The sequence below is a fragment of the Pelodiscus sinensis genome, chromosome 2, assembly GCF_049634645.1.
Source record: "Pelodiscus sinensis isolate JC-2024 chromosome 2, ASM4963464v1, whole genome shotgun sequence".
Classification (NCBI taxonomy): Eukaryota; Metazoa; Chordata; order Testudines; family Trionychidae; genus Pelodiscus; species Pelodiscus sinensis.
Genome location: NC_134712.1, coordinates 36,092,818 through 36,107,218, shown reverse-complemented (window position 1 = coordinate 36,107,218; position 14,401 = coordinate 36,092,818). Strand labels below are relative to the sequence as shown.

At 45.1% G+C, this 14,401-nt stretch overlaps 1 protein-coding gene across 6 annotated transcripts in view; it reads left to right on the top strand.

The window, feature by feature from the left end:
• Positions 1–14,401, top strand: part of VPS13B (vacuolar protein sorting 13 homolog B) — a 999,042-nt gene that overhangs the window by 950,192 nt on the left and 34,449 nt on the right. For all 6 annotated transcript variants that reach the window (XM_075920306.1, XM_075920307.1, XM_075920304.1 and 3 more), the window contains one exon: positions 4,692–4,891. In XM_075920306.1, coding sequence (XP_075776421.1) covers positions 4,692–4,891 — 200 coding nt within the window. The remainder of the gene's footprint in view (positions 1–4,691; positions 4,892–14,401) is intronic.

Genomic DNA, 14,401 nt, shown 5'->3' with positions numbered 1-14,401 from the left:
CTATTCGAATAAGGTATGTGTGCCGCGTGCACTATCTATTCGGAGCGTTTTCCCAAATGATACCCGTAGCGCCGGCAGGTCGCCCCCTGAATTGGCGCCGCTATAGCGGTGCATAAGTACCCCTGCCGGTGCTGCCCCTCCTCAGTTTCTTCTTACCGCCCATGACGGTCGTTGGAGCGTGTCTATCTTGTGTAGTTAATGGTTCCCATTTCTAGTTAGAGTTGTTTTTTGTAAATAGTTCAAGTAGTTAGATAGTTGGCAAGTTCTTTGTTCTCCTTATCCCCTTCGGGGGTGAGGAATGCCAGGGCCGCAGGCTTGTGCGGTATGTGCTAAGTTCATGCCTAAAGGAGACCCTCATGATAGCTGTCTAAAGAGCTTGGGTGAGGGCCACTTAGCAGAAGCCTGTAAGATCTGCAGGTCATTCAAACCATGCACAAAGAGAGAGAGAGACTCTCATTTGAAGCTCCTTCTAATGGAAGCGGCCTTTCAACCGGCACTGGCGGGTCACTCCACGGTGCACAGTGCGCCGGTGTCAACGCAAGATGCCCCGACCTTTCCAGGCATCAGTACCAAGGGCCAGGCACCGTTCCCACTCCCCAGCACCGAAAAAGGCGAAGATATCACATGGTAGGTCTCCATCCTGGAAGTCCAGGTCGGGCCTACACCGCCAGCACAGGTCGCCTGCGGACGGCTCTCAAAGCGATGCTGTGTGGCAGAAGCGGGCAGTCTGACCATCCAGTCTGGGTCAGCTGCCTACACATCGACCCTTGATGCCAGAGACTTTTGAGGTGGCGCAGGACTTAATCAGCCTGACCACCTCCCCTCCATCGTCTGTTGAAGCGGAGAGGTCGAAGTCATCTACGCCGGGGGCCGTGTTGGTACCAGTTTCTCCCCTGCATCGGGCAGACTGGTCAGCACCCTCTACATATGCGGTGGGACCGTCCCCTGTGGGACCAGTACCGCTCGCGGCAAGATCAGGGCACGCTGGAATGCCTGACTCCACACAGGATTGCAGACCTCACCCGGCACCGGCAGTACCAACGGGCGCGGGCTGGACACTGCCCCCCACCACAGTATCGGTGCTGGATCCTCTGCTGGAGCTGATTTCAGCTACATAATCGGGACCATACTACCCGGCCCCGTACTTGGCGTTGACGCAGCCGACACCGGTGCAGACTAGCCATGTGGCACCACCAACGGCACTGCCAGCTCTAGTACCGGTACCACTGTCGGTACCGCTGTTGGCACCGCTAACTCCGGCACCAATACAAGGTATTCCAGTGCTGACACCGATACTGTCCCTGTGGACTACGCTGGCACTGTCCCTGTTGACAACACTGGCGCCTTCTAGGGATACGTCGACAGCACCGGCATCATCTAGCTGTCTACGGTAGCGCCCATGGCGGCACCGGTAGGGGCACCATCAGTTGGGCGAATGAACTCTGCCTTCCTCCAACCCGGCACCAAGTTCGGCACCGCATACGATGTGCAGCGTACCAACACCACAGCAGGGCACGGATACTGTTTTTCCTGTGCCAGCACTGGTATGACCTCCTCGCTGCGCACATGTGAGCAAGCCGGAGTCAATGGCCAGGTTTGCGCCTCCGGCGATACCAGTGTACTCGTCGTCAGCCCCACCATGGCCTGCATCCGATTACTCCTCAGAATCCGAAGCGGACTCAATAAGATCGGGATCCTCGAGGGCATCGTCGGGGCACAGATCCCACTCTTGACACAGATGGGATCGGCCTCACATACAACAAACCTGGCCTCCTCAACCTCTGTGGCTGTTCTGGACGCCGGGGCATATCATCAATGGCAGGGGCCTGTGCCAGTATTCAGTATTTCGGAACACCAAGCGGCTCTGTTGGCATCTTTGTCGCGACCCTCTCCCTTGTCTCAGGGGAGTAGTGCTGTGGATGCAACGAGGGACCTTACAGCCTCGGTACTGAAGCCACTTCTGGCGCCTGTGGTAGTTGCCGAGTCGGCCCCCCACCCAGGCCCGACGCTGGACCCGGTGCTACTGCGGGAGTCTTCCTCGTCGTCTTCCCCTAACAAAACTTTAGCAGATCCGGCTCCAGCTATGCCAACGATGGATGCCAGGTTGCATCAAGAGTTGCTTCTCTGCCTAGCTTCCAACTTTGGAGTCCCTGTGGAACTTGTGGTAGAAGAGACGGACCTGATGGTAGACATCCTATCGGATGATGCTCCCTCCCACTTCTTAATAGGACAGTGGCTAAGATCACGAACGCCCTGTGTCAGACTCCAGCTTCCTTGGCTCCTACCGTAAAGGGAGTCAAGAGGCGCTATTATGTCCCGCAGTCGGGACACGAGCACTTGTATTCTCAGCCTGTCCCGGGGTCTTTGATTGTCCAAGCTGCAGCACAGAAGGAAAGACTCCCACAGCCGGGGCCATCCCCGAAGGCTAGGGAGCCCAAGAGCCTCGACCTTATGGGGCGTAAGGTGTATGCCACCGGTGTGCAACTCCGCACGTGAATCAACAGGCGATGCTTAGCTACTACGCCTACAATACATGGCAAGGAATGGATAAGTTTAAGGACAAACTTTCCCCTGAGGCGCATCAGGAGTTTGTAGCTATAACCACTGAGGGCAGAACCATCACCCGCATGGCACTGCAGGCCTCCCTGGATGCGGTCGACTCTGCAGCCCACACCATGGCGTCAGGGGTAGTTATGTGCCGTAGCGCCTGGCTCCAGGTTTCTGGAATACCGACCGACATTCAGAATACCATACAGGACCTACCCTTCGAAGGGAAATCCTTGTTCTCGGAGCGCACCGACTCTAGGCTCCATACGCTGAAGGACACTAGGTCAACTCTCCGCTCTTTGGGGATCCACACACCGGCCCCTCAGCTGCATCAGCTCCCCTACAGACTGCAGGGGAGAACGCAGTCCCAGGTCCCCCTTGGGGATTACTGGAGACGCCATCCTTGTGCTCCCAGTAGGGTTGTGGGGGCAGCTGCAGCCCCTTCTTCAGCAAGGGCATGTCATCACCGCCCGAGAGGAGACAACCCCCATGGGGTTGGACAGGCCCCCTCTCAGCAGTCCAAACACCCGTTTTGATGGGTTCTTTGCTCATACCAGTCACTTCCCCTGGCCCCGTTTGGGACCAGGTTATCGCGGTTTGCCCCCGCCTGGGCAGAAATTACCTCAGATGCCTGGGTACTCAGCATAGTCAGGGGTGGATACACTATCCCTTTCCTGGGCCCTCCCCCTTCCAACCCATACTCCTCGTCCCTTTTCATGGACACCTCTCACGAAGGGATTCTTCAGCTGGAGGCGTTGGCGCTCCTCGAAAAAGGAGTGGCAGAGAGGGGCCCCCTGTGCTTACAGGGCAAGGGGTTTTATTCCCGCTATGTCGTCATCCCCAAGCCCAAGCATGGGGTTCGTCCCATTCTGGACCTCAGGGACCTCAACAAAACAGTAGTGAAATCAAAATTCAGAATGGTAGCCCTGGCATCTGTCATCCCCGTTTTAGAGTTAGGAGACTGGTACGCAACTCCCAACCTCAAAGACACTTACTTCCACATGGCAATAAGGTCAAGCCACAGGAGGTTTCTGCGTTTTATAGTGTCCCGCTGTCATTTCCAATTCACGGTCCTTCCGTTTGGACTTCCAACAGCAACCAAGGTCTTCACAAAATGCAAGTCGCTTATGGCGGCGTTCCTCTGCAAAAAGGGGGTGCACGTCTTTCCATACCTAGACGACTGGCCCATTTGTGGCCGATCCTGTGAACAAGTGGAGGCCCATGTATCCCTTACAAGGACTCTCTTAATGAGGCTAGGCCTCATGCTGAACAAGGAAAAGTCGTCACTTATGCCCTGTCAGCACCTCCCCTTCGTCAGAGTGTCTGACAAGAAGGAACTGAGGAGGGGCAGCGCCGGCAGAGGTCCTTATGCACCGCTATAGCAGCGCCACTCCAGGGGGCGACCTGCCGGTGCTACGGGTATCGCTTCGGAAAACGTTCTGAAAAGATGGTGCACGCGGCGTGCACACCTTATTTGAATGGATATGAGCTGCACATCTCGAAGAAAAACAGTTGCAGGTAAGTAACCATTCTTTTCATTTTGATTCATTTTGATTCAAAACAGCCACCTAAAACTTGAAATTCTCCACAAAATGGAATTTCTGTCCTGTTCCTATCTTTACAGGGAGTCCCCTCTTTGGGGAAGTCCATCTGGTGAGCTTCCTTGGAGCTGGGAATCCTACAAGGATTGGACTCTTGGGCTGAGAAAGAGCTGCAAGCCTGGTAACCAGGACTTCTAGCTTCAGAGGAGCCAGGAGTATGGAATCCCAGACTCCCCAATAGTCCTCTTAAGGAGCTATATGGGCAAGCTGGCTGGAAACTAAGCAGGTTTCATGAAATGTATTGAAATTAACATGTCCCCACAGAACATATGAATTCTGACCAGCTGACAATTTCTGTCAAAAATTATTTGTTGAATAATTTTCAGTTAGCTCTAGATATAGCAAATTACTGTACTGAACAATAATAAAAGCTACTGAGAAAAAAAGTTTTAAAAAACAAATACCAAACATAAAAGACAAAGGAAAACATTTTTTGTACCGACAGAACCTGTCTAGTCTGGCACCTTTGGAAGCTGAACAGTGCCAAACCAGAGAATTTGCTGAACCATAAGAACTTAATCTAGACAATTTGTGAAATTTCAGATACACCAAAATTTGAAGTTTATTGCAAGAAAATTCCGGCTGAATGTTCTGTTCATCATGAGCTTTATCATCAAGTCTCCAGTTACCCAGATTGCAAAACCAAAGACTTATTGCCCAGCATTCTTCTGAAAGTGATGTCATCAGATGAACTAACACATGAATGGAGTGATTTTGTGGATATTAATAATCAAGGCACACAGGTAAATCATTAAAAATATTTCTCAGCTTAGAGTCTTTAATATGTGGATAAATGGCTTGAACCAGGCACACGGTAGTATCAGCTCCATATGTAAAGGCAAATTTACATGGAAATATATTTTTCCATCATGTCAGACCTTCAAAGTTCAGTACTTCCAGATTATAGTCTTTTTTTTCTTTTTTTTTAATTTACATTGGTAGAACTTAGGGATGTGAAGGACTAGTTGACTATCTGATAAGGAAATGCTTATTGGATAGTTGACTAGTTGCTTCCCTCCCCCCCCCCCCCCGCCCCTTGCTGCCTCTATCAGACAGAGGCATTGGGGGTGGGAGAGAGAGAAAAGAGGGTACTTCAAAGCGGCAGGGCTGCTTAAAGCCTGGGGCCAGGCTGCACACAGCGTTTAAAAGCAGTAGTGCCACACGGAGCCCAGGATCAGGTGGGGACTGACCCCGAGCTCTGTGCAGCACTACTGCTTTGAAACGCTGCAGGGAGCCCAGCATCAGGCTCCTTGCAGCATTTCAAAGTCGTAGCACCACACGGAACCTGGGGTCAGCAGGGGAGTCCCCAGCTGACACCAAGCTCCATGCAGCTCTTTTCTCTTTGAAGTGTAGCAACAACCATAGGGCTGTTGCTACACTTCAAAGGTGGAGGTGCCCTATCGACTAATTGAATAGTATTGCAAAAATGTATCAACTAGAATTGCAAAAATGTATCGACTATTCGATTAGTCAATTACCCGATATTTAACATCCTTAGAAGAACTATGTTCTGCATCTTCCTAGAACCAAGCTATATGCTAAATACATTACTATCTGTGTTGTGAATGACCCAGAAACTGTTTCCCATGTAAGTCCTAGAAACACTCTCCAGATCTGTATTTGTGGACCTTTTAGATCCTGCCTCATTGCAGGGGATTGAACTAGATGACTTACTAAGGTTCATTGCATTCTTACATTTCTATGATTCCACGATTATTAATTATCTTCTCATAAGAAAACTAGGGACGTACAGACAATGTGAAATTAATGTGAAGTAAATGTACATCATTTGAATAATACTCAGAGACAATTTATCAATTGTTTGCTATCAAACTGGGATGATGTGTCTAGTGAAATCCTGTTGGGGTCTGTCTGGAGTATATCATTATTCAGTATTTTCACTAATGACTTTGATAATGAGGTGGCGATTATGCTTATGTAATTTGTGTGACACACCAAACTGGGAGAGGTTGCAAGAACTTTGAAAATGAGGATTAGAATTAAGAATGAACTTGACATATTGGAGAATTGGTCTGAAGTTAACAATACGAAGTTCAAGTGAAAAATACTTCAGATAGGAATAAAAAATATCAAATGTGCAAAATACAAAATGGGAAATAACTGGCTAAGCAGTAGTACTGAGAAAGGATCTGGGGGCTACACAGGATCACAAATTGAACATGAACAAATAATATGCTGAAGTTGTTTTAAAAAAAAAAAGCCAAAATCCATCTGTGGTGCATTAACAAAAGTGTTGTATATAAGATGCAGGATATAATTATATTGGCACTGGAGAGGCCTCAGATAGAATATTGCATCCAGTTTTGTGTCTTCACCTTAACAAAAATGTGGACAAACTAGAGTGTGTCCAAAGGGGAGAAAGAAAATTGTAAAAGGATTAGAAAATCTGACCCACAAGGAAAAGATTAAAACACTGGACATTTTTAGCCTAGAGAAGAGAAGACTGAGGTGGGAAGTCTTCAAATATGTTAAGTGCTTTTATAAAGAGAACAGTAATCAATTTTTCTCCATGTCCACACACAATAGGGCAAGAGAATGAGCTTAATCTGCAGCAAGGGAAATATAGGTTAGATATTTGGGAAAACTTTCTAATTTAGGAACTGGAATGGGTTATCAAGGAAGGTTGTGGAATTACTAACATTGGAGTTTTTAGAGAACATGTTAGATAAATGCCAGTCAGTGATGTTCTAGGTTTATTTGATCCTGTGTCATCATGGGGGCATGGATTAGATGACCTTTTGAGGACCCCTCCAGCCCTGTAGTTCTGAGATTCTGTTATTCAGGCATGGCTATTTTTAACTATGTTTATGACAAAAAATACACGTTTTCCAGTTTTAAGTTGTTGCTACTTTTTCATACTCCCAAATGCTTTGCTGTAAAATTACTTGGTCTAGACACATCAACCTTGAGAAACTTTGGGCTCTAGAAGAAAACATATGCAAGAGCCAAGAGATCAGATTTGATCAAGATCAAATTTCCTCTCGATTAGTAACTGCACTATTGTAGATTCCTTATCCTTCCAAATCCCACAAGCCCTATCATTGACATTCTCCCTCTGCTGCTTCATGGGAATCAAGTTTATGTGTATACAAAAGGGGATTATTTTAATCTTCAATTGTTTTTTCTCCTGGTTTGAGGTATGTGAAAGCTTCCTTGCCTGAATAGGTATTTTTTAAACAGAAATTTTTGCGTCTTTGAAGGAATTAGTGTACAACACAAACAGATTGGGACTTAAAAAATCACAGTAGCTTCCACTGTTTTCCTTTGGGACCAGTCACAAAATGTTCTTGATTATTGATTGGCATGTTAATTAGTTCAGTTGAGTTCAACAAGCCAGCCAACCAGTGTAAGGTTTCAAATTCCAGTCATTAATTCTATGCCAGTCCAGTGTTCATGATAGAAATAAGGCTCCAAGAAGGAATTAGATGCTTTGAAAGCATTTGAAGATCCTATCCCAGTGGAGGAATTCTCTCCAATTAAAAATTCTAACACTTCAGACCTTCAGGTTGCTTAACTCGAGCTTTAAAAGTCCCCTTGACTTGTATGAGATATCTCCATTTCTTATTATCAGAAGGGTAGCCGTGTTAGTCTGAATCTGCAAAAGCGATAAGGAATCCTGTGGCACCTTATAGACTAACAGATTTATTGGAGCATAAGCTTTCTTGGGCAAAGACCCACTTCGTCAGATACTTATGCTCCAATAAATCTGCTTCATTTCTTGGACTTTCTGAACAAGGGCATTGTGGCTAATAGAATAACTTTCTTGGCTCAATTTTGAAGTGTTGCTTGAATAAGCAGAATTTTTTAAAAAAATGAAGCTAAGATAACATTTTGCAATTGTTTATATATTATGCTGGTATTTTGTGATCATAATATAGCTACTCTACTTTCATAGTCTACCTTGAAAACAGATAGTCACAGGTATCTTAAGTCTGTCTCTGTAGGAAAATACTAGATGTTGCAGATGTGCTGTTTAATTTGTGTGATGATTTAAGTTTCAAATGTAATAGCATCTAGCACAAATCTATATGTATTTTATATTATATGCAAAGATATTTTTTGGTTGTTTGGTCCAATGATAGTTTGTACATTGGTGCTTTTACATGATTCACTGAGTGGTTATTGATTATGGGTTATTGCTTATATTGATTGTTAAGGATTTCCATTTTGTTACTGGTTAATTCTCTAGTTTTGAAAGGTTCTAGTCCCTTTATGATGTCATCAGACATAACAAAATTAAGTTTAGTGTCTGGCTGGGAACTTCAGTGTTAACACTAATTAACAACAATCACACTGAGAGCAAAGCAATATTGTGTATAATTAATTAAAATACAAACGTTCCAAGCCAAATGAGAATGTAGCTGTAATGTAAAATTAAGATGGCATTCTGCACCATACATTATGCATACTTACCTCTTCTTGTGGAAACTTAGTCATAAGAAACAAGCAGTCATCCGTGAATATCCTATCTTGCCACTGGCATGCCATACAAGTCTGATGATCAAGATCTCAAGGTCTACATGATGATTGGGCCCATTATAAATCCTGGTGACTGCTATAAATATTCATGTAGATGCCCGGCCTTCTTTGTCCATAACTGACTTCTTCACTATAATAATGTTGAGGTGTCCTTATCATATAGAATAGTATATTAATGATCTCAACTTATCATATATGTCAGTTAATTGCAAAGCAAGTTTGTGTTTGTAATTTTGCAGATATTCCTATTGTAATATATTCAAAGCTGATATTAGTTCTTATTCCTGCAGTTACCTGCCCCCCCCCCCAAAAAAAATCTCCTAAACACAGTATTCCCTGTTCTCCAGTAACTCAAAATCACTGTTGGGTAACTCACTTATGCTTAGTCTCATAGGTCTCAAAGCCTTCAGCTAGTTACTTAAGCTAAATATATGACAGCATGTAGGGGTATAGTTTTCTTGCATTACTGCTATATAAAATACCTTTAAGCTAGCCTGTGAGCTACAGTGGTTCCTTCAGAATATCTAAGGGTTTGTCTAAATAGCAAATTACTGCATGACAAGTCATGGTGTGAATCAGCAGCATCTTGCTATGCAGAAAATGTCCCATATCCATACTATTGCAGTGCACTTAAAGCCCTGGAGCACAACCTGGCATACTACTCAAAAGTGTAGCATGACAAGCCACACTCCGAACTTGCACTGCAGTGTCCACACAGGATATTACTGCAAAGCTGTAGATTTATATGCAGGCTTGCCCCTCTGTATATTGCGATGTACAAAAGCCATAACACTCACAGTTTTATCTTGAGTCTTGTGATATTTGGTGTTCTTATTAAGGCTCAAGTGATTATGTAAAAAACACAGATTTCATTAAAAAATACATTTCTAGAACTCATGCTTATGGGAAAAAGCATGAAAACATGACCAGAGCAAACTTAAAGGTTCCAAATCCAGAAACCAAACCAAATGCATTCCCAAAATACACGATGCTTTTAAAAAATCATGATTTCTAATCCCATTTCATTGTTTTGGGTGGATCTGACTCAAGAATTTTGAACGCTTTGTGTTGGCAGTACTGTTCCTTTTACTCACCAGTGCATGCTAGACCTTCAACAGTCATTTAAAAGCTTGGTTGTATCAGGTTTTCAACTTTTTAAAAGTTTGTCAAAGTCCTAATGGAAGGGTTGCATTGATTGTTTTCACCTTTATATAGCCTTTATAGATATGGATGCTCCAAAGATGAGGGGAAATGCTTTATTCAGATTCCCTTCCTAGCTGTATTTGAGCCCTAAGAACTGTTTTACTTCCTGGTTTGAAAGAAAAGTCATTCAAAATACTTAGAGATAACACCTCTGTGATATGCTATATAAATTATCAGGAAAGGCGTTTGCATTCTCTGATGAAAAGAAGCAATTTATGTGGGATACTGGGAGGAAGTAAGTTTTTATTAGAGAATCTTTCAATCAGCTATTCATCTGAAGGACATGAACTGCAGAGTAACTTAAACAGTTTTGTTTATACTCCCCCCCCCACACACATACACACAATATTTTGTTGCATGAAGAACATCTGTCCTACTTTTGATATGTAGGTACTTCCTGAATCCATCTGGGAAGTTTATTGCACTGCAAAGATATAGAAATTCTAAGTAGCAGGTACTTTTAAATCATTGTTACAGGTTGGACCTCCCTCGTCCAGTACCTTTGGGACCTGACCGGTCCCGAACAAGGGGATTTGCTGCACCAGAGGAGGTCCCTCCCAATATGGCCCATGCTGGACTCCTGCCCCTTGCTAGGGCTCCAGCGCAGCACCGCTGCTGCCTGCCTGGCCATGGCTCCCCAGTCTGGTGCTCCCTAGCTGCTGCTGCCAGACCCTGAACTTTGTGGCTGGAGCTCCTCAGCCGCTGCTGGACCCCCACTCCGCAGCCAGGGCTGGCGCTCCCTGGCTGTGGCCAGGGCCGGTGCTCCACAGCCACTGCTGACCCCTGCTACTTCCTGGCCACAGGCAGCAGAACTCTCCACTGCACTGCCCGCCCCTCCGTGTCTTCCCCTCCACCACACACACACACACACAGGGCTCCCAGCTGAGTCACCAGCCCTCCCCCCACACTCCTTCCCTATAGCCTGACCTTCCTATACCTGGGCTCTGTGGTCTAGAAACATCCCTGGTCCTGCCAAACCACGGATGTTACCACACCAGAGGGTCCCAGTTAAGGGAGGAACAACCCGTACAACTTCTTGTATATCTTGTACAGTATCACTAAGTTCATGTTAAGGCAGTAGTGAATCTAAAAAATTCATCAACTGTCTCTAGCACTGCTTTGAGCCCTTCCAGCATTACTTAACTTTGCCTCACAAATAGGTTCAAGCAGGTGTACCAGCAGGTGATCTAGATAGTGTATCAGTGGCCTAGATATTGAAATTTCTGGGAAATACAAATCACCCATTACAAAGATAGCTTCCCCAATTATCACCGTGTGGCGGGGTGGCGACACGGGCCGTCACCCCTCCCGCTTGTATCTAGAGTGTGCTCAATGCACCGCCTGGTTCCGAATCTCCCGGGCGGAGTGGGGGGTCCGGGCCCACCCTCTCTCCGGACCCCGACCCAGGGCCCTGACACCGAGAGTGTGCCTCTCGGTGGTAGCAGGGGGGCTAGTACCCCAAACACACCTGCTCTCGGGTTCCGCAGCCCGCCCTGGGTCCTGCTCCACTCCGCCGGCCCTTAGCCGTGCTGGTCACCCGCTGGCCCCCGCGGGCTCCCTGCTTCCTCCGCTCCCCTCTTGTCCGGGTCTCGCGGTCTCCTCCCCTCTCTCCTGGCCTCCAGCCCCCACTGGCTCCGGCCCCCTTACCCCGGCTGCCTCTGCTCCTCTTATGCTCCCCCTCCCTTCCGGGTTCCCTAGTGTCGCGCGCATGACGTCACCACCGGCGTGCCCCGGCGCCGCGTGATGACGCGTCCCTCCGCCCTCGCTCAGCCCTACCGCGCCTGTTGCCTCCCCCCTGACTGCTCCGTACGGCGCTAACAAGTGGCGGGGTTGCTCCACCCCATCACACACCCCAACGTCCTTACCTCACAGACACTAACCTTCCCCTCTCACCCCTCCTCTGTTCTTAAATCTGATTCATCAGTTTTATATGTGTTCACTTTTTTTTTGATTGTATCTCTTTGGTATATATGGTCATGCCAATTTTCTTCTACAAATTGATCTGAGGAAGTGAGTCTGGCCCACGAAAGCTCATCATCTTATAAACCATCTTGTTAGTCTTTAAAGTGCTGCATAGTCCTGTCTTTTGTTTATTTTTCAAGAGTCCTTATAATTCTCTTCAAAGACAACACTTTCTGCTAGAAAAATACTAGTACCTGAAATAAGTAATGAATGTGCTATTCAGCAATTAGGCATGTTCCTATAATCTACAATCCAAGTTTGGACCCTGAAGTTTTTGAGTTGTATAGGGTCACAGATCATTTCCTGTCTTTATGTCCAATCAAAGTAAAAACAGACATTTTATTCCTCTCTAGAAAGAAAATGCTTTACCAATTTATTAAAAGAATTAGTCTAATCTAATATTCATTATCAGAGCCAGCTGAGATTGCAATTAAAAGGATATTTGACTGAGATGTATAACTATACTGAAGGTATAGTGAAAACTCAGCAAACACTTCTATTTCTTCTGTTCCATAATGCAAAAGTAAGAAGACTTTGGGTAAAAGTGAATTGCTGTACATATAAAGCAGTTAAATGGGAATACTTTTTTTCATTGCCTCAGAAAATATTTTAATGAAATAAGCAAGATATTTTAATGAATTTGTTGATTACATGATCATAAATAACATTTGTAAGCTAAGATAATGGTAAAAGAAATTGATATAAATGCTTCCAGGCATAAACTTGTCATCTTTGGAGCTTGAAAAGGAGCTCATCAGTCACAGTTAACAAGGTAAGGACATTCTAAGATTATGTACTTTCCTCAGATACGACAGTAATTAGTTACTGCTAGAGGCACAATACTGGAATAGATAGATATGATCTGATCTGGCACAATAACTACAGTAACTCTTAACTATGGGACCTAAAATTACTTCAAGGGCAACTTATAATGGTGAAAATGCTATGATAGTGGTTTAAATGTGTATATATTAACTAACACTCCTTATATAGAATCATAGAATCATAGGACTGGAAGGGACTTCGAGGGGTCATCGAGTCCAGCCCCCCACCCTCAAGGCAGGACCAAGCTCCGTCTACACCATCCCTGACAGATGTCTATCTAACCTGTTCTTAAATATCTCCAGAGAGGGAGATTCCACCACCTCCCTTGGCAATTTATTCCAATATTTGACCACCCTGACAGTTAGGAATTTTTTCCTAATGTCCAATCTAAACCTCCCCTGCTGCACTTTAAGCCCATTACTCCTTGTCCTGTCCTCAGTAACCAAGAGGAACAAATTTTCTCCTTCTTCCTTGTGACACCCTTTTAGATATTTGAAAACCGCTATCATGTCCCCCCTTAATCTTCTTTTTTCCAAAAAAGAAGCCCAGTTCATGAAGTCTGGCTTCATAGGTCATGTTCTCTAGACCTTTAATCATTCTTGTCGCTCTTCTCTGTACCCTTTCCAATTTCTCCACATCTTTCTTGAAATGTGGCGACCAGAACTGGACACAGTACTCCATCTGAGGCCTAACTAGTGCAGAGTAGAGCGGCAGAATGACTTCACGAGTTTTGCTGACAACACACCTGTTGATACAAGCTAGAATCATATTTGCTTTTTTTGCAACAGCATCACACTGTTGACTCATATTCAACTTGTGGTCCACTATGACCCCTAGATCCCTTTCCGCCATGCTCCTTCCTAGACAGTCGCTTCCCATCTTGTATGTATAGAACTGATTGTTCCTTCCTAAGTGGAGCACTTTGCATTTCTCTTTATTAAACCTCATCCTGTTTACCTCTGACCATTTCTCTAACTTGCTACGGTCATTTTGAATTATGTCCCTATCCTCCAAAGAAGTTGCAACCCCACCCAGTTTGGTATCATCTGCAAACTTAATAAGTGTACTCTCTATCCCAATATCTACATCATTGATGAAGATATTGAACAGTACGTGTCCCAAAACAGACCCTTGAGGAACTCCACTTGTTATCCTTTTCCAGCAGGATTTAGAACCGTTAACAACAACTCTCTGACTACGGTTTTCCAGCCAATTATGCACCCACCTTATCGTGGCCCTATCTAAGTTATATTTGCCTAGTTTATCAATAAGAATATCATGCGAGACCGTATCAAACGCCTTACTAAAGTCTAGGTATATGACATCCACTGCTTCTCCCTTATCCACAAGGCTCGTTATCCTATGAAAGAAAGCTATCAGATTAGTTTGGCATGACTTGTTCTTCACAAACCCATGCTGGCTATTCCCTATCACTTTATTACCTTCCAAGTGTTTGCATATGATTTCCTTAATTACCTGCTCCATTATCTTCCCTGGGACAGACGTTAAACATGTAGTTTCCTGGGTTGTTCTTATTTCCCTTTTTATAGATGGGCACAATATTTGCCCTTTTCCAGTCTTCTGGAATCTCCCCTGTCTGCCATGATTTTTCAAAAATCATAGCTAAAGGCTCAGATACCTCCTCTTTCAGCTCCTTGAGTATCCTGGGATGCATTTCATCAGGACCTGATGACTTGCTGACATCTAACTTTCCTAAGTGATTTTTAACTTGTTCTTTGTGTATCCTATCTTCTAAACTTACT